Raw genomic sequence first — 21518 nt, 5'->3', positions numbered from 1 at the left:
ATGGCCGCAGGTACGAACGTGGCCGAGCCCCTGCCCAGTTTGCTCTGGCAGGCAGGCTCGAGAAGGGAGGCTCCCAGGCTCGGACGACTCGAGACCACTGCCACACGTGCAGCCCCAGCCCCGTGCAGCCGCCGCGCTATATACAACAGCGCACTACCTCCCGCCCGGCCCAGCCTCCTCCGCCTTCACGCCTCCCTCCCATCTCGTTGGCCGCCGCCCTCGCGCCCTGTGATTGGCGGAAGCTCCTCCCCCTCCTCCTCGCGCCGCCGCAGGGAGCTGCTCAGCTGATCTGGGACGCTCCTCCGGCCGCAGCGGCAGCAGCGTCTGGCGCCGGCCTGGGGACCTGCCGCCGCGTCTCGCGCTCTCTCACTCCCCGTCTCGCGCAGCGGCCCAAGCTCGAGCTCCCCCCCCCTCCCCTCCGCGCGCCCCCTCCCCAGTAGCCCCGGGTCGGTAACCGCCGCCTCCCTCGCGCCCCTCACGTCGGTTCGGGGCTGCCAGTCTCAACCGTCCTCTTCTTCCCCCTCCCCCTCCTCCGGCCCGGCCTTGCTCCGCAGTGCCCGGGCCTGCCGCCGCCGTCGCGCCCGCCCGCCCGCTCCGGGGACCGTCCGCGGACATCCGCCGCAGCAGGAGGCCGGGATGTCCGGGCAGCAGCAGCAACAGCAGCTTCCGTTGACGGCGGCTCCCCAGGCCCCGGGGATGGCCGCCCCCGCCGCTAGCGCCGGCCCCGCTCCGGCCTCGGCCCCGGCGGCCGCGCTGCTGCTCCACCCGCCGCCTCCCCCGCCACCGGCCACCGCGGCCCCGCCACCACCTCCGCCTCCGCCCGCCGCCGGGCCCCTGCCCGCCCTGGGCCTGCCGGCGGGGAGCAGCGCCCCGGCCGCCTTCCCACACGGGGACCCGGCCCTCAACGAGCAGGAGAAGGAGCTGAAGCGGCGGCTGAAGCGGCTCTACCCGGCCGTGGACGAGCAGGAAACGCCGCTGCCGCGCTCCTGGAGCCCGAAGGACAAATTCAGCTACATCGGCCTCTCGCAGAACAACCTGCGGGTGCACTACAAAGGTGAGAGCCGGCCCGGCCCAGAGATCGCCTCCCCCGGCCTGGCTCCAGGGCCTGGCTCCACGCCTCCCCCGTACTGGACCCAGAGCCCGGCCCCACCAGCCATGTACAGACCCGGCTTCGTGGGCCCAGGACTATGTCACTATATATAGACACACGTATGGAGGAGGGGTGTGTGTGTGTGTGTGTCTCTCTCTCTCTCTCTCTCTCTATATATATATATGTATATATGTAGTCCCGCTGGGACCCCTCCCCCAGTTCCCTGGAGCAGGGGTCCTGGGCTCCTGGCTTCTCACCTCAATGCCCCTTCTATCTAAGTCTGGTGCTCCAGTGGGTCCCCTTCTCACGGGGTGGAAATCTCTCTTGGGAGGGGCAGCAGCCTGATCTTGGAGGGGAAGAGGAGAAGACATAACAGGAAATAACTCTCTGGAGCTTCCTAAAAGAGTTTATATGATGGGGTGGTGAATCAGATTCCCCTTTTCTCCCCTGCCCCCATATAACATATAAGCCCATGGGAGAGGAGGGGGAAGGTGCATCAGATCTTTTCTCCTTTCCCACCCTGAATTTTCAGGTAGGGGGACTATAAACTAATAGACTTCTTCAGCCTGTTGTTTCTGCTATCAAGCAGGAGAATAAAGCAGAATCAGCATGCCGTGATGTGTCTAGCTACAAAAATAAGGAGGACGAGAAATACTTTCTGTCTAGAATGGGAGAGAACAAAGGTTATAGGGAGTTATAAGATCAGTAACTGTAAAACTACTAAACAGGGAAATGGAAGGGAGGGGAAATCACAGAGAAAACACATCTTGATTTGTAGGAAATACAATATATGAAAAAATAGAATTAAAAGTAGTCCCTAATTATAGTCCCTGTTATACATACTGTACATAATGTTGAGAGTGGTGTGAGGGTTGTGGGGAATGTTCAAGATTTATTTAAAAAAATAAGAGAAACTAATCTCATACTTTGTGCTCAGGTTTCTCTCAGATCATTTTATAGTACTGGAGGGCTTTTATTGCAGAAGAAAAGATATAAAAATTATATACATGCATGTAAATAAGCCAGAGGTAACAAAGGGGGTATTTCACTATTGGTTGTTGTGAAAATGTCTTAAAATTTAGAAACATGAGTTCACTCTGACCTGGAAAAAACACACATCTGGCATTGTAGGCCCATGTCCTAAAGTATAGTGCCTCAGATTCAAAACAGCTTCTGGGTTGGCAACGAAGGGAGGTCTGATTGTAGTCAAAATGAATATGGACGGGGGGGGAGGCCAGAAAAACCTTATGGTTATCTTGTCTCAAAGTTTAAAAGGTGAAGCTCAAGTGAAATATTGAGAAATGTTATGATTGATTCAAACAGGAGGAAAATGGCAACACAAAACATACAAATCATATGATTTGGCTGCCAAGAAAGGTTAGATGTATTCTGTAAAATAACAATAGACAGGCCCTAATCTACATTAAATAGAAAATATTCGTTGTAAGTAACAAAGTTTGATGCAAACTTACAAAAGCCAATAAATTCAAATTTGATAAGCCTTACTATAGGCTTTTTTTTTTTTTTTTGGTTTGGAAGACACCAAGAGTAAGTTAAGGACATATTGTTAATATTACTTTGAATTTTCTGGCTTTTGTTTGGATTTTTATGACTTTGATATGATACTGATCTGGCTGCTGTAAAGATTCTCATAGCTTATGTGTAGATTTATGATTAGCAAGTCTTCCCACTTTTAGTTTTGTTTTTTTACTGTGTGCTTTAAATAGATTCCATATCTACCTGTTTACAAAGTTTCTGGTGTGGTTTAATGTGAAAATATAGTTAAGTTTTTGTCTCTGCCTTATTCCTCATCCCTCCCACCAGCAGGATGTAACCACATGTTTTTGAAAGGTGGGCGGCTACATTGGGCATTTGGGAGCTGTATGTAGCCATAAAAGTACATTGACTAATTTGTGATTTTAATTACTGCTAACTAAAGGTAACCCTACTTGACAATGCGGGGGTGAAGGATGAGTAGACCACTAGGGGTCACCAGACTAGTCCAGGGGACTGTGGGTTAGAAATGGGGTGGGTGATGGGCAACTGTAATACACACATCCACTCCTCCTCCTCCCAACTGGAAATGTACTACTATTAAAGCAGTGAATGGCTCCTTGAAAACTGCCCATCTATCCTTCTCAGTTCCATTGTCATCCTTAATTTTGGCCTGATCTACACTAGGAATTTACAGTGGCATAGCTGCACCACTGTAGTGTTTTAAGTGTAGACAAGCCCGTAGACAGGCATTGGAATAGCTCCTATACAGGCAGCAGCTTGGCAGCCTAAGTTTAGCTTTTCTGATTTTGCAGCATTTGGCTAAGCTATGAGTGGCACCAGTAGCCATCCTCACTGTTGTGTATCTACATGAGAGGAGAGAACTAAAAATAAAATAAATGATATATAGACAAGAACAAGACAAAACAAGAAAATCAAAAATGACAGGATAAAGACTGGATGATGGAAATAAGGAAAGATGGTATCAACTGTGTTCTTGTATGATATAATGTCATCCTTGCAACACAATTTCAGATATGACTCCAGTTAAAGAAAAGGTTCAGACTCTATAATTTGTTGTAAAGTGCTCAGAGGCAATACACCTTTCTCTGTCTAGGCAGTGGGGAAAGAACAGGAGATTTTGATTTGTTTTTGTAAACATCGATTCGCACATTTGGTTTGGGGAGAGATGTGTGGGATCCTCCACCAGTCCACTTGAAAAATAGATCCAGTCAAGAAGCATGCAAGACCAAAAAATTACTGCCTTCTTCCTGTCTGTCTTGTTGTTTTTGTACCTTAAATACATTTATTCAAGCTTCCTCTGTTGTCCCTGCAAAGTTCTGATAGGGAACAACTGCCTCCAGAAAAGTTGATTCTATCTGTGACTGACAGGAGGCACTGTTCTGGTAACATAATTTTTTCCCCTCACATCTTCACTTTTCTTTTCCCTTCCTCCTGTTTCTCTCACTTTTGTTTCACCTATTGTTTGATGTCCTGGGTGAACTTGTCTCTTTGATGGGAGATTCTTTTTGTGATATATTGGAGATGAGAAGGGAAGGGAAGAGAAGTGAGTGAAAGGTAGGAAAATCCTGCCACTGAGTGAGCTATATGGAAAAGTGTAGATGTCAGCATGTCGTTTGCAGACCACACATTGACCTTCCAGATATTAGTATTCAGTATCTTAAAATCCTAACATGCTGATGAAAAAATAATTGCGTGAAAAAGCCCCTTTTCAATTTGTAGTCTGTCCTCTGTTTTTTCAGTCCACTTAATAATTTTAACATGCTAACTGCTTGCCAGATTTGAGACGTTTGTTTTGAAGCTCTGGTTTATGAGAGGAAGGAAATCTGTACCTCTGATGGAATTTGAGGATTTGCTAATTTTCCTGCACACCAACAGATAGCCCATTCAGAGCTTCAGGTAGACAGAATGTCTTCTCCCACCCTTGACAATTGCGCTGCTGCAGGAATAGCATTCAGTGGATCATTCTTTTTTGCAAGCCTACTGTAGAGCACTTGAATTAATCAAATCTGTGTCAAAAGGTGGTACTGGTTACCAGGTCAAGGTGCAAAAGGAAGGACTACAGTCTGATGGCTGATGATGAAAACAGGCCTTTATCATGGCTTTCACTTTATCAGAGGTGAACAGAAATTAAGGATCACTGCCAAAAATTATCTCTCTGAATCATACCCTCAAAAAATGATGAGGTTGTGTGTGAGGGGAGCATCTAGCGGTCCTCACATTACTTACCAGAACCAGCATAATTTGTTCTGAGAAATTCTGAGTTATTCATTCAGTTATGTATTTAGAAATTCTGATTAATTCTATAATTTTGTCAGTTTAGTCAGAGGAAAAAAAAATATATGGGCATTAGTAATACTTCACCCATGTTTCTTAAATCTTTCACAAAATCAGTATAAAAAAGGAATCAGCTGAAATTGAGCTCCTCTGGAATCCCACAAAATAGCCACAGGTTGATTAGAATTAACCTAGCACTCTTTAAAGTGACGACTTAGACTTTTCTTGGTATATCTTCATAAATGAGAGGGGTAAAACTATTTCAGAAAAACAAGTTTCTCTCAACTTAATAATACACCTTTCATTGTGATCTAACAATCCTTAGCTGAAGGTGAGAACGTTAAACAGACATAAAGGTCCATTTTTATAGGGTGTAGGCGGAAACAACAAAATGGAATTACTATTAAAATACAATCTTTGAATTATTGATTTAAACTTTTTGTTCTCCTTCATTCACAATAAAATAATGAAAATGTTTCAGTGATCTTCTAACAAGTTAATGTTCACTGGAAACTGATTGGCATGTTTTCTAATACAGTGTATGTGATCATAAGCCCAGAAATAGTGCAGGATTTAATTGCAAAGATAAACATAAAGAGATTTACCTAAATAGATGGGACAAACCATTAGTGGTACAGTTTTTAAAACAAACAAATCAGTAATCCTGGTTGATTTGTTTTTTTATTTGCTGTTTCCTAGAAACGGAGTTCATTTAGGCCATCTGTGTTGTGATTTCCCAAACAAAATTGGCAAAAATTATACAATTTGAGTAAACAGCCAGAGCCTGACTGAAAAAAATCCTCCCAATGGCTAACAGATCTTAGCCACACCTTTGTTGACATCAGAGTGTTTTCTTTCCATGGAAAGATACCTCCTCTCTGAGTTGCCTCTAATGCCAAGTTAAAAATCTTCTAGTTGATTTCCAGTGCTAGTTGTATCTCCATATTTCCCTAAAAGACAAAAGAGAAGTATCTGGTGGTGGTAATCCTGTACAATTGAAGTACCACTGAACTAACATTGTGCAAGTATGGCAAAGTGACTCTGTTTTGATTGCCATTGTAACACAGAGAGAAATGTTGGAATCTGCTTTTGCCCAATTAAAACCAAGTGTAATCTGTGGAAGAAATTGAAGTAAGGCAGTATTCAACAGACCATTCCTTGGTCTCATTAACACCTTTCCCCACATGTCCACCAAAAGTAGTTTTGCTCATCTTATTTCTCTTTCAGCTGGCTCACAATTGTCTGCTAAAACTATCAGAAATCAGTTTGTGAACTGTATTTATAAAGCTGTATTTAAAGAGCATAAGGTCATGCATAGCTTTGCCCAGGTGGGTACACCCATTGACTTAAGTAGGACTACTCTGCTCAATGTTTGAAGGTATGCGCTTAGTGCATTGCAGGATTAGGCCTTCATATTACATTTTTGAAAACTTAAAAATGTCATCTTCAGTAGATGCTAAATTATTTTTATATTCCAACTGGCTTTTTTAAACATGGGTTTTTTATGTTTAGATTATTTTTACACTGTTTTACTTCGGAACCAATTTTCAATTTGTAAATGCCTGAAAACAGTTTTTTATTATAAGTTAATCAATATGACGGGCATGGATCAGCATTCACGTTGCACTCCCCATCAGTATTTGGACCATGCCGGGCAAGCTAATGATCTAACTAGTGGACCAAATTCAATGAGGAATCCTGGTTATGTGCCACCTGAGGCACAGTGGGCATATGCTCAGAAGAAGAAGCAACATTATTATAATAGCAGCCAGACAGTAAAAACAGGAAGCCCTATTCATAGAATGTTGTAGCCTCAAAGTTTTAAAACATTTTTGGACAAAGTCAAATGTTAAAAAGATAGTTATTGTAATTAGTTGTCTGTAAGCTGTCTTTCAAAGTAAAACTAAAATCTGTAGTGGAGGGCAGTGAAACTGATGTGTAAGAGATTTTTTTTTAAAGCTCTTAGTTAAATATTATAAATACACACTTTAAAAATGTCATCCTGTGAAGAGCCTTGTGAAAAATAAACTGGACATTGGCTATGATAGTCTTTAAAAGTAAAGATCTCTATTGTAAGTAATGTAGAGAAAAATGTTGAGATGCTTTACAGGTGATATTTAGAGTGTTTGAGAGACCCAGTTTACTGCATTACTTGCAGTGGTAATCACAGATAATCTGAAACAAAGTGTATTTAAAATTAAAAGCTTACATAGGAACAATAAGGGAACTTTTAAAGGGACAGAAACTTGAAATCTAGTCTGTTTTCAAAATGAGTTGTTAGTTTGCTGTATACAGAGGCTACCCTTCTGGAACTTTTTAGTAGTTTAGGGTGCCACTTTCTCCAGAGTCTCCCTGGCAATAGTTATGATTTTACAATAGTGCTTTCTTAGTTCTTAAAATGTTTTTCTCTTCTGTTATATGAAAGGCCCACACAAATAGTGAAAACTGACTGACTATACAGTGGAAGCAATGAAACTAACTACATAAATCACTGTCAAATACACAAAATAAACTTGGAAAAATATTTTTTCTCTAGTCATTTTCTTAGGTTCTTCTAAGAACAGGTTAGAATTTTATTTATTTATTTTTAACAAGTGGTTTCTGAATTAATGATACCTCCTTTAAACAGGACAGTCTGAGAGTTCATGCTCTGCTCACAGGCGTCAGAGAGGCCCCTTTAAGGTTTGGGCTACTTCATAGGCTCAAGGACTTCTGAATAGTCAAGAATGGCAACCTAATTTATGGCATCTAAACAACGAAATGCTGTCACTTAAGAACAAAACAAAAACTTATTCTGGAATTTCTCGAGCTGTAGATTTGTTTAATACTCTGATTGAATCAGCCTGGGGTAATTATAATTTATCAGTGTTGAGAAGTACAATAAATGCATTCAGTCATGTAATTTGAGTACATGGCAGGAGCATGACTTGACTGCAGAAAGTAAATAAAAGGCTAAATATAAACTTTAGTAAAAAATCAATGTTGGATGATTAAAACAACTTTAGATAAAAACAGAGGTTATTAATGACACATACTAAAGGGAATAGTACATAAACAACTAAAAAATGAAAATAGTTGTCCAAGGCCTAAAACTCAGACTCTGACTTCTTGCAATAGCAGGATCAATATAGCATTTGCTGTTTTGTAACAAAAAGAGCAGGGTCTGTGTTTACTTGTTTGTAGACTTTATGTGGTTAATGCATTTTTGAAATCAAAGAAATTCAGAACATGGAAATAAGCCACCTACTGTGCATGCTATAAAGTAACTGACAGTTACATTGGAGACACCAGTAACAAAATATCTTGAAATTGTTTAAAGAAATATAAGAATACTGAGCAGCAGATTAAACTCAGTTGTATCACATTTCAGTTTATAAAAATCAGTCAATACTATGCAACTGAGAAGCTATGCAACATTTACAAGATTTTTAAGTGGACTGTTGTCACAATCGTGCACATTTTATTGCAAACTGATTGAATCTTGTTTTGTAATTATTTGTCTTCAAATAACTGTAAAGCCTCTTAAGCAGCAGACATTGGGTACACCTCTTGGCATGTTTAGACAAGAGACAATGGCTAGCATATTCTAGAACACCTTCATAAGAACATAGCTTCATACACTGTTCCATGCACAAATAATGAGTCTGATCAGAAATTTTTTATACACGGAGATAAATTAACTACTCAAAGTAAATCCTTTATTTTGAGTGACTAGCTTGTACACTGGGAAGCTTGCACTTTTACAGCTTAGTAATTTAAAATATACTTTAGATTTTAATGTGAATATTTGTTTTGCAGGTCATGGCAAAACTCCAAAGGATGCTGCTTCAGTTCGAGCCACACATCCTATACCTGCAGCCTGTGGAATATACTATTTTGAAGTTAAAATTGTCAGTAAAGGAAGAGATGGGTAAGCATTGAATGTATTTGTTTTCATATTATTTTTCTGTTTTTTTGGAAGAGCTGCACTTCACATATTTCTACAGCTCCATACCAGCTTTCATTTAATCAGTCTGATCTCTTCAAAATCAATACAGATTATTCAATTTAAAAAATACTTTATAGGAACTAGATGGCTCGAGAAACTAGTAACCATGCATACAGTAAGCTTTTCACCTCTCACCATTTTAAATCTAGCCTTATTCATTACTGACCAGAAATTACCATCTGACATCTGGCAGCCTGTGTTCGATAAATTAGTGGTGTTAATTCATTACCCAATAGTTAAGTGTCCTAGTTATAAAAAACACCATAATTAACATCCTTGTTGGCAGTTTTGGCAAAGGAGTTAGGGATTGAATGGCCACAAAGACTGAGCCTGCTCTCCTAGGTATAGTTCTTTCACAATGTATTGGAGGCATGTTGTCAAACTAACATTAAGGAGCTTGCACAGCTGCCACTCAACACTGTCCATTTTGTGGCCAAATAGAGAAGTTTACTGTCCAGTTTTGTCAGTCCAGCACCTTTTTCAAGCACTGTCTTAATTTTAAAAAGTAAGTGACATTTATGTATTTTAAACAACTTGCCAATGAGCTGCTGTTGAAAACATTTAAAATGTGCTAAGTGTAGAGGCTTAGTAATTAAGCAATGACCCCATGGAAAGAACACAAGGCCTTAAACAGCTGAGCAAGTACAGCTGGTAGTTTCCAGAGTCTTTTGATTTGTGAAAGTCATGTTGAGCCTTTCTCTTGTGTCTCAGAACTTTTAGGCTGCACTGCTTCATAAAAAGGCATATTGTGACCAGGTTTAGCTAACTAAGGCAGGTTAGGGCTTACTGGGAAAAATTCCCAAGTGCTAATAAAAAAAGAAAAAAGGAGGGTTAGCAAATATACATCAATTACAAGGAGAACATTTGTCTTTTGTTTTTTGGTGGGGAAGGGAGTTCCAAAAGTTGTAGTATATTTTTTGCTTGAGGGCACTGCCCACTATTCCACTTTTGTGGAAAGGCGGGTAATCACTATTCTCCAAAGAGGTTTAGTATTTGTATTGTGATATTACCTAAAGGCCCGAGTAATATTGGTGTTTCATTGTTACAGGTTGTACAAGAATATAATAGACTTTGAGGTAACCTGTGCCAGGAATTTTTTTTGACAGTTCTTTTCTCTTGGCAAGATTATTCAGTGTCAGTTAAGGTGTCAAGTACAGTTGATTTCACTTTGTCCCTTCACTTCACCTTCTCTTTATGGCACCAGGAAGTCCTTCCTGCCTCCTTGAGGTAACGGGCAACCTTTTGTCTTCTGGTTAGAGCATTGACTAGGTAGGGGTGTATTGGGAGGACAGTCTCTCAACAGAATATGGAGCATAGGGTTTAATGTGGCAAGAAACAGGAAACCAGTTGGGATTCTAGAGGGAGTTAGGGGATGAGAAAGGAAGTTTACTAAAGTGGTCTTTTGGATAGAAGAATGTTTATAGCATATCAGGTGACTGCTAGTGCAGGAACAAAGATTTTGGCAGTGAGAATAGTGGGGAAAGGGTGGATTTTGATTGAGTTAATGTGGAAGAAGTAGTGGAGACTGGATATGGGTTGATATGGGTAAAAGTGGGTTTTGACACCTTGGTCAAGACCCCGAGAGACCACTCCCTATGACACCAGCCTCATCTTTCCGATGTCTCACATTCCTTTGGATGCCACCTTGCTCTATTCTGTCAAAATTGGGATCACACAATTTCAAAACCCATCTGTCGGATGTTATCTCCAGTGCATATTCTATTTATTTCACCTCCTCCCCCCTTTTCCTGTCCCTCTTCAGGCACCCTTCTCATGAGAGACTAAGACAGGAAATAGATCACCTCCTGTGCCTATGAGTCGTAGGACCCATCCTGTACATCTCCAGGGCAAAAGCTTTTATTCCCTATATTTTCTGATCCCCAAGAAAAAGGGAGGTTGGAGACCTGTAATGGACCTCAAACCACTGAACAAATATGTGAAGGCTCAAAAATTCAAGATAGTCACACTAGAAGCGATTATTCCATCTCTGGAACAGGGAGATTAGTTTTTGGCCCTCGACCTCCAGGATGCCTATTTTCACATATCGAGTATACCATCCCACAGACGATTCCTCCGGTTTAACCTGGGACTGGACCATTACCAATACAGAGTACTCCCCTTTGGCCTCTCATTGGCTACCAGAGTATTCTGCAAGATCCTCTCCATAATAGTGGTTCACCTATGCACCCAGGGGATCATGATTTACCCATACTTGGACAATTGTCTCTTCAGGCACTGCTCCTTTGATGCCCTATAGGCCACCCACAGGACTGTGGACATATTCATGAATGTAGGGTTACAAATTAATGTCCAAAAGTCAACCTTAACTCTGGTACAGTGTTTGGAGTTCATAGGGGCTGATCTCGACTCCATGCAAACGACAGCACTCCTTCTGCAACACACATTTTACAGCTTGCCAGTGCTCAGAGGCAGTCCAAGCCAGCCCACAGATGTCGGCCAGACATTGCCTCCAGCTTCTGGGGTACATGGTGACTGGCATGTTTATAGTATTTCATGCCAGAGTACACATGAGGCATCTGCATGCGTGATTCAGATCGGTTTACAGACCAAACAAGACTGGTTAGACAAACCTCTCTTGATGCTCTCCAGGATCAAACGCTCCCTGAATTGGTGGAAAGATCCAGCAAACGTTTGCACAGGCGAACTGGTCATACAACCCACCCAACATTACTTCTCACTATATATGCATTCCTCATAAATGGGGGGTCATATCTCAACAATCTCACCACTCAAGGCAAGTGGTCATCCACGGAGACAATTCTCCACATCAACTTCCTCGAACAAAGAGCAGTCAGGAACGCTTGTGCTCACTTTCTTCCATTGGTCAGAGCTACATACACACGAAGATCATGGCAGACAACATAGCATGCATGTATAACATAAATCAGTGGAGGAGCACCAGATTGTCCTCCTTGTGCCCGGAAGCACTAAAGCTATGGAACTGGTGCATTCGCCATAGTGTTCTAGTATCAGCAGCCTACCTACTGGGAGTTCAGAACACAACAGCAGACTGTCTCAGTTGCAGGTTGTCATATGACCATGAGTGGGAAATGAACCCAGCAGTACTCCACAGCATGTTCTGTCAATGGGGGACACCAATGATAGACTTGTTCACTACTTCTTTAACAGGAAGTGCCCATGCTTATTACTCAGACAACTCTCATTAGGGGGACACTCTCCTTCCATGGAACGAGGGCCTTCTATATGCCTTTCCCTGCTATTGAAGGCCCTGTTAAGAAGGGAAAAAGCAAACTTCATACTGATTGCTCCCTTTGGTCGAGACAGACGTGGCACCCATACCTGTCACAGCTTGTGATGTGTCCACCAATCCCACTCCTTATCTCCTCTTGCAGAACGAAAGACGTGTTCTCCGTCCCACCCTATGGATGCTCTGGCTCAAAGCTTGGCTCCTTCATGGTTCCAACACAAAGAGAGCTCCTGCTCTGAGGAGGTACAGGAAGTGCTATTATACATTTGAAAATTGGCTACGTCATATTTGCCTGCCAAGGTGGACTAGGTTTCAGGTTTGGTGCAATTCCAGACAAATTATCCCGGCATCTTCTACCCTCCCCATGGTGTTGGGCTACATGCTGGATCTCAAGAGGTCAGGGCTATCTGTGTTTGATGAAAGTACATCTGGTGGCCATAGCGACTTTCCATCAACAATTAGAAGGCTACTCAGTTTTCCCCTACCCAACTACAAAGAGATTCGTCAAGGGCATAGTGAACTTCTTTCCCCAATCCAGACATCCCACTCCAACATGGGACCTAAATCTAGTTTTAAAGAGCCTGACTAGACCGCTCTTTGAATGTATGGCCATTTGCTCGCTCACATACCTGTCAATGAAGACAGCATTTCTAGTAGTCCTCACCTCAGCAAGGAGAATAGGGGAAATAGTGGCACTAATGGTACATCCCCACTTTACAATATTCTTTAAAGACAAGGTTACTCTTAGGCCACACCCAAAGTTCATCCCCAAGGTGACCTCTTAGCACATAAACCATCTGATTCACCTCTTAACCTTTTACCCTAAGCCTCACCATGATAAAAGGGAGGTTATACTGCACACACTAGACATTAGGAGAGTCCTGGCCTTTTACCTGGGCAGGACGAAGGGCTTTAAGAAATCTAAGCTTTTCCTTTCCATTGCAGAAAGATCTAAAGGCGTAGCGATATCTGCCCAGAGACTTTCCAAATGGGTCTCAAATTGTATTAAGCACAACTATCATGTTCACAGTGTGGCACCTCCACCTGGAATCTGCACACACAACACCTCCTCTGTTGCCTTCCTCAAGAATATCCCTATCTCAGAAATCATCAGGGCAGCAACCTGGGCATCAGCACATACCTTCGCAGAACACTATGCGATTACTGGGGACTTTGCTTCCATTGTTATCTTTGGCTCCACGGTGTTATCATCCATAACAGACTCCACTCCAAAGCCCCAACCTCCCATGGGAGATACTGCTCGGGAGTAGAATACTGATAGGGACACTACTCGAAGAAGAGGAGTTATTCACCTTGTGCAGTAGTGATGGTTCTTTGAGATGTGTCGTCCCGTCGTGTGTCCCTCCCCCCCCGATGAGTGCTCCGCAACCTGCCCTCCTCCCCTCTACTCTAGAGTTCCCAATAGGACTCTGAGGTAGAGAAGGAACTGAGGGTTGGTTAGTCTTGAGGCAGAACACGAGGAGGGGAAGTGCGCATGTGCAGGCCGAAAGGACGCTGCTACCAAAGACATCTGATCAGAAGCATGGACACAGACACACCTACAGTGGAGCACCTATAGGGGGACACATCTTGAAGAACCATCATTATTGCACAAAGTGAATAACTCTTTCCCTATTTTAGCCTCAGATCCTACCTCATTTTCACTGGCATTCACTATGTTAGATGTCCAATCGCTACTAACCTTTTTGGTGAAAACTGAAACAAAAAAGTCATTTAGTATTTCTGCCATTTCTATGTTTTCTGTTATTGTCTCCCCCCCTCATTGAGTAATGGGCCTACTCTGTCCCTGGTCTACAAATATATTAGAAGCATATTTGAAGAATGATTTCTTGTTACCTTTTATGTCTCTATCTAGTTTAATCTTGTTTTGACTTTGGCCTTTCTAATTTTGTCCCTACGTGCTTGTGGTGTTTATATTCATCCTTTGTAATTTGACCTAGTTTACACTTTTTGTAGGACTCTGAGTTTCTCCTAGTTAAGCTTAGGGTGGTCTCTTGCCATACTTCCTGTCTTTCTTACACAGTGGGATAGTTTGCTGTTGTGCCCTTAATAATGTCTCTTTGAAAAACTGCCGACTCTCTCAAACTGTTTTTCCCCTTAGACTTGTTTCCCATGGGATCTTACCGACCAACTCCCTGAGTTTCTAAAGTCTGCCTTCTTGAAATTCATTATCTTTATTCTGCTGTTTTCCCTTCAACCCTTCTTTAGAATCATGACCGCTATCATTTCATAATCACTTTCACACAAGCTGCCTTTCACTTTGATTCTCAATCAGTTCCTCCCTATTTGTCAAAATCAAATATAAAACAGCCTCTCCCTTAGTTGCTTTCTCCACCTTCTGAAATAAAAAATTGTTTCCAAGAGCTTGTTGGATAAATCTGTGCCCTGCTGTATTATTTTCTCAACATGTCTGGGTAGATGAAGTCCCCCATCACCAATAAATCGTATGCTTTGGATGATTTTGTTAGTTAAAAAAGCTTCATCCACCTCTTTCTGGTTAGGTGGTGTATAGTGGACCCCCTACTATGACATCACTCTTTTTTATTGATTTCATCCTTACTCGGAAACTTTCAACAAGTCTGTCTACTATTTCCATCTCAACGTTAGTTCATGTATATACATCTTTGATATACAAGACAACACCTCCTCCCTTTTTCCCTGCCTGTTCTTCCTGACCAATATTCCAATCTTGTGTATTATCTTACCAAATCTCTGTGATGCCAACTATTTCACAGTTTTTTTTATTCACTACTATTTCCAGTTCTTCTTGTTTATTACCCATACTACTTGCAATAATACGCAGACATCTCAGATACTGATTTGATTTCCCTTCTGTGTTCCCTCTCCTCTCTCCCTTGTCCCTGCTATAATGCACCCCCCCCTCCAGATTCTGACCCTTCTCCCAGGTCTCCATGTTTTTGACTTACCTGTGGGCTTTTGTCTCCTGCCCCTGTTGAACCTAGTTTAAAGTCCTCCTCACAAGGGTAGCCAGTTTGTATCCAAAGATATTCTTTCCCTTCTTTGATGGGCAGACTCCATTTCCACTCAGCAGTCCTTCTTCTCAGAACAACATCCCATGGTCAAGGAAGCTAAAGGCCCTCCTTGCAATACCATCTGTCTCTGCCTGGGCACCTCCCTTTGACTGGAAGAATCAGAGAACACCACCTGTGCCCTCCAACTCCTTCACCCCTATTCCCAGAGCCCTGCAGTCAGTTCTGAACTGCTCAGTCATACCTCACAGTATCATTAGTCCCCACAAGGATAAGTAGCATGGGGTAGTAGTCACAGGGCTGGATGATCCTTGACAATCACTCTGTAACATCTCAAATACGAGCCCCTGGCAAGTAGCACACTGTCATCCCTCCCGTGCCCAAGTTAGCCGCCTGAGAATGCCAAGGTCAAGGCAGGCTGTAAAAGGAGAGCAGATTATCCCAGCACTGGTGGGTGGCACTGAAGTCAGACTTCCCAGCCAGCCACAAACTGTGCTTCTGTTTTTCCGCACTGGTTATCAAGAAGCCAGTATACAAATATACACAACCCCCTTTACTGCATTTCAGTCTCTGGCTCCCAATCAGCCAGTAGGTCCAGTAAAGAGACCAGTTATTTAAACTCTATGCTTTTTACTAAAAAGGTTCCTCTTGACCCCAAAGGGTCAGCCACAGCACCTGATCAATATAAGTTTGGATCTTACCCAAAATACCATGCTGCCAGCCAATCCTTTAGTAATTAAAACTAAAGGTTTATTATAAAAAGAGAGAAACAAACCATAAGAGAAATGTTAAAGGATTAAACTAATCAGAAACATACAAATGATTTGAAAGTCCATATACATCAGGTTTCTAGAAGAACTGTGGAGTTTGCAGACTTGTATAGTCCTTCTGGTGCACATCCAGTACCTGGGTAGGTCTCAGTCCTTTGTTTCACAGCTTCAGTTCAGTTGTGGATGAGCTGATCCAGAGGTAGGTTGGTAGCTGAAGCTGAATCCTGACTGAAAGACAAAATGGATTCCCAAGCCTTTGCCTTATATACCCTCCGGCCCTTTCCATGCTGCTTTTGGAATTTCACAGGAACCAAAATGGAGTCCAGAGTCACATGGGCAAGTCCTGGTTACTCATCAGGTATATCCCTGGCTTCTCCCCCGGGACCCCTTGCACCTGTGAATGTCTCAATGGGCCATTAAGCAGGCTATTGTTTTGCAACCATCCAGTCTGAGATGCCACCCAGACAGCACAATTTTGAAATATTGGTATACCAAACATATCTATAACTGCCATTACACATATAACACATGAACATAAACATCCTCATCTTACTTAGCCCATTATAGCCTTTCTAACAGTACCTGACATGGCATATCTCACATGAATTATGATTTTGACATACTGATGTCACACAATATAATAAATGTCTTCCCCACCCCCCCCCCCAATCCAGCCAGCGTGACACCCCCGACGCGAGACTGGTGTAGAAGGGAGTAATCAGACCTCCTGAATACACCTCAAGGGACCCCCTTATCTAGCCAGCGTGACACACACCTCCCGGGGTGCCATGTCAAAGGCTGATAGATGGGTTCCTCCGTCCCCCTTAGAATGGAGTCACCAACCATCACTACCCTAAGTTTTCTCTTGGGAGTAGTGGCTGTGAATCCCTAGACTTGAGGATACAGAGCTGCTCTTAACTAGCATGTCTACCTCCACTTCAATTCTCTGCAAAGTCCTGCAATATGATTAGAGCCCTGCAAATCCATGGATATCTGCTTTATATCTGCATCCGTGGATGCGATGTGGATATCTGCGGACCATTTCTTGAGGATCACAATGGATGGTCACAGCTATTAGGATGCTGGCAGGGCTCAACAACTGATCAGCTGTTAGGTGGGAGGGGCAGCTGGGAGGGCTCATCAGCTGTTAGGTGGGCAGGCAGGGCTCAACAGCTTTTTGGGGTGGCAGGGGCTCAACAGCTCATGGAGAGCTGCTGTCTCCCAAAACAGCTGATGAGTGGATGCAGATGCAGGTAAATCTAAAAGAGGGAGGGTGGATTGTGGGTCAGGTGAAAATTTATTCCTGTGAATGCGGATCCACACATTTGTAACCGCGCATCTAAATATGATGCCTATCCCTCTTAGCTAGGTGAATCTTGATGCTGCTGCCTTCTCAGAGACTCTTCTGAGTTGTTTTGCTCTAAAAGTAATGCTACTTTTATAGGCTGAGTTAAATTACCTTAGTATCCACAAATGGCCAATTCTGCCATTCCTATACATGTAAAATTCTAATTGACTTCATTGGGGGAGAGGGAATGCGCACAGCAGATTATAGTTTCATAAAGTTTAAGACCAGAAGGCACCATTAGTCTGGTCTCATATGTCACAGACCACTAAATGTAACTCAGATATCTCTGTGTTTAAACCCAAAGATATTAGATCAGTGTCTAAATTTTCAGGAGACTTTACGGTGTGCCACAGGCAGAGAACAGGAGAGAGTAAGGTGCCAGTGCGGCCTCTGCAATAGCAGGGAATTGATTAGGGATGCCCATATGATCCCAGCTGTCAAATCCCATCTCATATTGCAGAGGAAGAAGAAAACCCCCAACGTCCCAGTCAGTCTGACCTGGGGGAAAATTCCTTCCCAACCCCTACTCTGGTGAATCACTGTGACCCTGAGCATATGAGCAAAACACAAGACAGGTATCTGGAAAGAGTATTCTTTGTATCACCCTAGAACACTGGTCTACTTTGTCTGGTGTCCTGTCTCCAGCTGTGGTCGCTGATGCTTAATTGCAAAGCAAAACCACACCCTCCCTTCCCTCCAGGAATACATGCAGCCAATCGGTCATGGTGGGAGCGGGAGAATCCTTCCTGACCCGTTCAGGTAACTGGCTGAAGCCCTGAAGTGAGATTTGATTTATCATTCTCTTTATGCAGAGCTGCAAGTGTTAGAACATCTTAGGGCAATGCAGGTAGTCCTGTTCTCCCCTGGGCCTGTGAAGGAAGGGGATGAATGGGGGTCATATTCACAAATTCCGAGGCCAAAAGGGATCACCAATGCCAGACAACCCCCCTTTATTTTCTCCTGGCTGTAGAATTCCCCCAGAAGTTGAATGGAAGTTAATCTTTTAAGAAGCAATCCAATCTTGTCATAAAGACTTCAAGTGATGGTGAGTCTACTGCCACCCCAGTAAGCTGTTTCAGTGGTCAACCACAATCCCATCCAGGAAACAGTATCTCATTTCAAGATTGAATCTATCTATTGTCAACCTCCAGCCACTGGATCCTGTCACACATTTGTCAGCAAAGTCAGAAATCCCTCCACTATTAGATATTAGTAATCCAAATTATCCTCTTCTCCCAGCCCCTGCAGTGAATTCTTAATCAGTAATCAAAATTGGAGACTTTAAACCCACAGCTCAACTGAAGTAAGAACATATGCATGATATAACTGAGGATGGATACTCCAAATGCACAACCCTCTTAATAATTTAACTCTAGATACTGAATTATGAGCAGAATAATACTTCAAGAGTTTTAAAAGAGAATAAAACAAAGAATTGAAAGTAAGTCATCCAAAGAATAGGGAAAAGAAAAGCTAAGTATAAAAAGGACTCACTCATTTTGCAAGTTGGACTTTGAAGTATAATAACTTAGGCCTTGTCTACAGTGGTATTTTAGCCAACCATGTAGTTGATTTGGTGCAAATCCTTCATGTAGACATGATTTATATTGGTGGTGCTTTACCCCAGTTTTGAAAGAGGATAAACTGCACTGATTAAAATCATACTGCACCAGAGTAAACAGTATCTGTACTAAGAGTTTACTAGCCATCAGTGTACCTGTTCCATACTCGCAGTATAAACAAGGCTTTAGACAACTGTCAGAGCACAGCTCTTCTCTAACAGTGACTAATCAGTCATTTGTGGTTTTGGCAGTGCACTGAAATGTACATGGTGAGGTGGATGTGGAAGTGAAAAACAGGGGAGCTACTAGTCTAAACAAGCAAATCCTATGAAAACTCAAATTTGAATTTTCACATGCATGAGTGCAGCCTGATATCTGTGCTATTTTAATTTGTTCAACAGGAATGTCTGAGTTGCAGAACCCAACTCCTACTGATTTTTGAAGCATTTATGTGGTGGTCTTTAAGGGTGACTTGTCCTTTAGTTTCTTATGTTTTATATACAGACTTTTTTCTGTGATCCCAAATCAGCTTTTTGTTTGGCATTGGACATGCATGTCTGCTTCTTGATCAGATACTTATTATGCACAACACAAAGGAGATCTAACTCCTGTTTTTGTTTTAATCTCTTTGTTTTCACTACAGTATCTCAGTCCAGGGATTTTGTGCAAAATTTTCAAACCTACTTTTTGGTGGCTTGTGGTATGTCCTCAAACAGCAGAACTGTCAATTTTTTGGAAAGAGGCTTTTATTGTCATAGTGTGTGAAATTTTTTTTCCTTACCATTTGAATGTGCAGTGGTACCAATAGTGTATTTGGAGAAAGAGTAGAATCAGGTGCATGAGAAGTCTGAGGTTAGTGCATTGATTTACATTATTGCCATCATAACCTAAAATCCAAGATGATGGTTCTGTGAAAGAATTAGCAAATTGCTGTGCTTCATTTTTTTTATATTTAGACTGTGTCTAAATTTCAGTTTCCGGCTCACTGTATTTGATTGGGTATTTGGAGGTGAGGAAGAGAATGGAAACTTACAAAGGTAAAAAGAGATTATTTGAAGATTGCATATTTATATAATTGATTAGGGATGTGAGGAATTGAAGAAATGTAGCTGTTTTATTCCCAAAATGTTTTTAGTAAGGAGTGGAAAAAATAGTTAGCCTAAAAGAAAGCTAGTCTGAGAAAAAGTTATACTCTTCTGAGTTTGTGGTCGCTTGGTTTTTTTGAGAATTTAAATTGTGCCCCTTCTAATGCACTCAAATACAAAACTGACAAATGCTGTCTATTTGGCAGGAGTCATATTTGCATGTATTTTTGAGGTCTTGTTCAGCTGGTATACTTGCATTCTTGCAGAGAAGTTCCATTGGAGAAAAATGGTGTGATTGACCTTAGAAAGCCAGAAGAAACCTCTGAAGACCGAATCAATGTGTTAGGAAAACGAAATCTGTGTTCAGTTTGGGTTAAATGAATGATGAGGCCTTATGCATATTTTGAAGCAATTTAAAGGGAAGGAAATGTAAAACAGTTAATTATGTTGAGTCATGGGTTGTCTTGACAATAGAGCTCTTGCATTAATTCTCTCAGAATTTTAATGCATGTTGTAAAGGTGGATTTTAGTTTTCTGACCTCTTAACTCTCTCAGGCATCAATGAAGGCACACAGTAGAATTCTGTAGGAATTTGAGATTTCTTAACATCCTTGCAAATGACTCCATACCAAAGTCTTTTAAAATATTACATTATGTAATCTAAATTGTCATACCGAGGGGGTAGTTAAACTTTTCTCCCCCCACCTGTAGTTTTTTACTGGTAGATAAAATTAGTTCTAATAAAAAAAGTTCTTAACTGCACTCACTGTATACCTCATTTTTCTTTGTGTGTTAAAATTCTATTTTTATTAGTTGTTGGCTTTAATTTCCATATTGGCATGTTTGATAACTTTAAAATTGAAGTGTTATAGGAAGAACTATAACTTAGATAGTACTTGACCTCAGTTGCATTTGGTCCCATACAGATATTTTGGTAACTTGGGTTTTACCACTGTATGGTGTTAAGCAGCTTTCTTTAAATCTATAGCATAGGTGAGGACAGGATCCAGATATCAGCTTGGTCATTTATTTTCATCATTCATCATCAAGGCACAATGGAGCAACTTCCCCCAGGTACAACATCTGTTGGCACAATAGCAAGTGAGCAAAAAAAGCTAGGGATTTTGAATTTTTTCTAACATTGTAGCTTCCTAATGAAATCTGTGGCATTTTAGCAAAAATTTTCATTGATGACCATTACCAAAGAGAGGGATTTGTTTTGTTTTTGTTTTTTAATTTGTCCTTAAACAGAATGGAAATAATTACCAAAAGTAAGGAATGTTTATATCTAAAGTAAGGTATATAGCAGTAACTTCATCATTGATACCAACAAGCTTTCTAGTAGAGCAGTGATTTGGTAACAAGATTTGATACTTTCTTCATATTCCTTTTAGAAATGTGAAAGAGTAGACAGAATGCTGTTAGATTTAAATTTTGATAGTTACTCTTTTGCTTCCCACACTGAGATAAATATTCAACATGATGGTGCAAGATTTTGCTGCAAAGCTTCAATTAACTATAATGGGAAATGCATATATAAATATCTGCATTGTGGTGAATGGCTCTCCCTTCTCTTTCTCTTCATCAGTCTTTAAATTCACACCTATTCATATTAATTATTTCTTCCTCTTGTTCTCTTCTTA

General features: G+C 41.8%; 1 protein-coding gene across 5 annotated transcripts in view; it reads left to right on the top strand.

The window, feature by feature from the left end:
• The first annotated feature begins 213 nt into the window (after positions 1–213).
• RANBP9 (RAN binding protein 9) overlaps positions 214–21518 on the top strand; it is a 59414-nt gene continuing 38109 nt past the window's right edge. For 2 of the 5 annotated variants that reach the window (XM_067537616.1, XM_067537615.1), the window contains exons 1-2: positions 223–1054; positions 8681–8792. In XM_067537616.1, the coding sequence (XP_067393717.1) occupies positions 637–1054; positions 8681–8792 (530 nt within the window). In that variant the 5' untranslated portion in view covers positions 223–636. Of the gene's footprint in view, positions 1055–8680; positions 8793–21518 lie in introns of all 5 variants that reach the window. The other 3 variants (XM_067537613.1, XM_067537612.1, XM_067537617.1) reach the window with 2 other exon arrangements.

Source organism: Emydura macquarii, unplaced genomic scaffold, assembly GCF_026122565.2.
Source record: "Emydura macquarii macquarii isolate MOO-44397 ecotype Brisbane River unplaced genomic scaffold, CSIRO-AGI_Emac_v2 contig_431, whole genome shotgun sequence".
Taxonomy (NCBI): Eukaryota; Metazoa; Chordata; order Testudines; family Chelidae; genus Emydura; species Emydura macquarii.
Note: the sequence above shows the minus strand (reverse complement) of the source record. Positions and strands in the feature narration are given on the sequence as shown.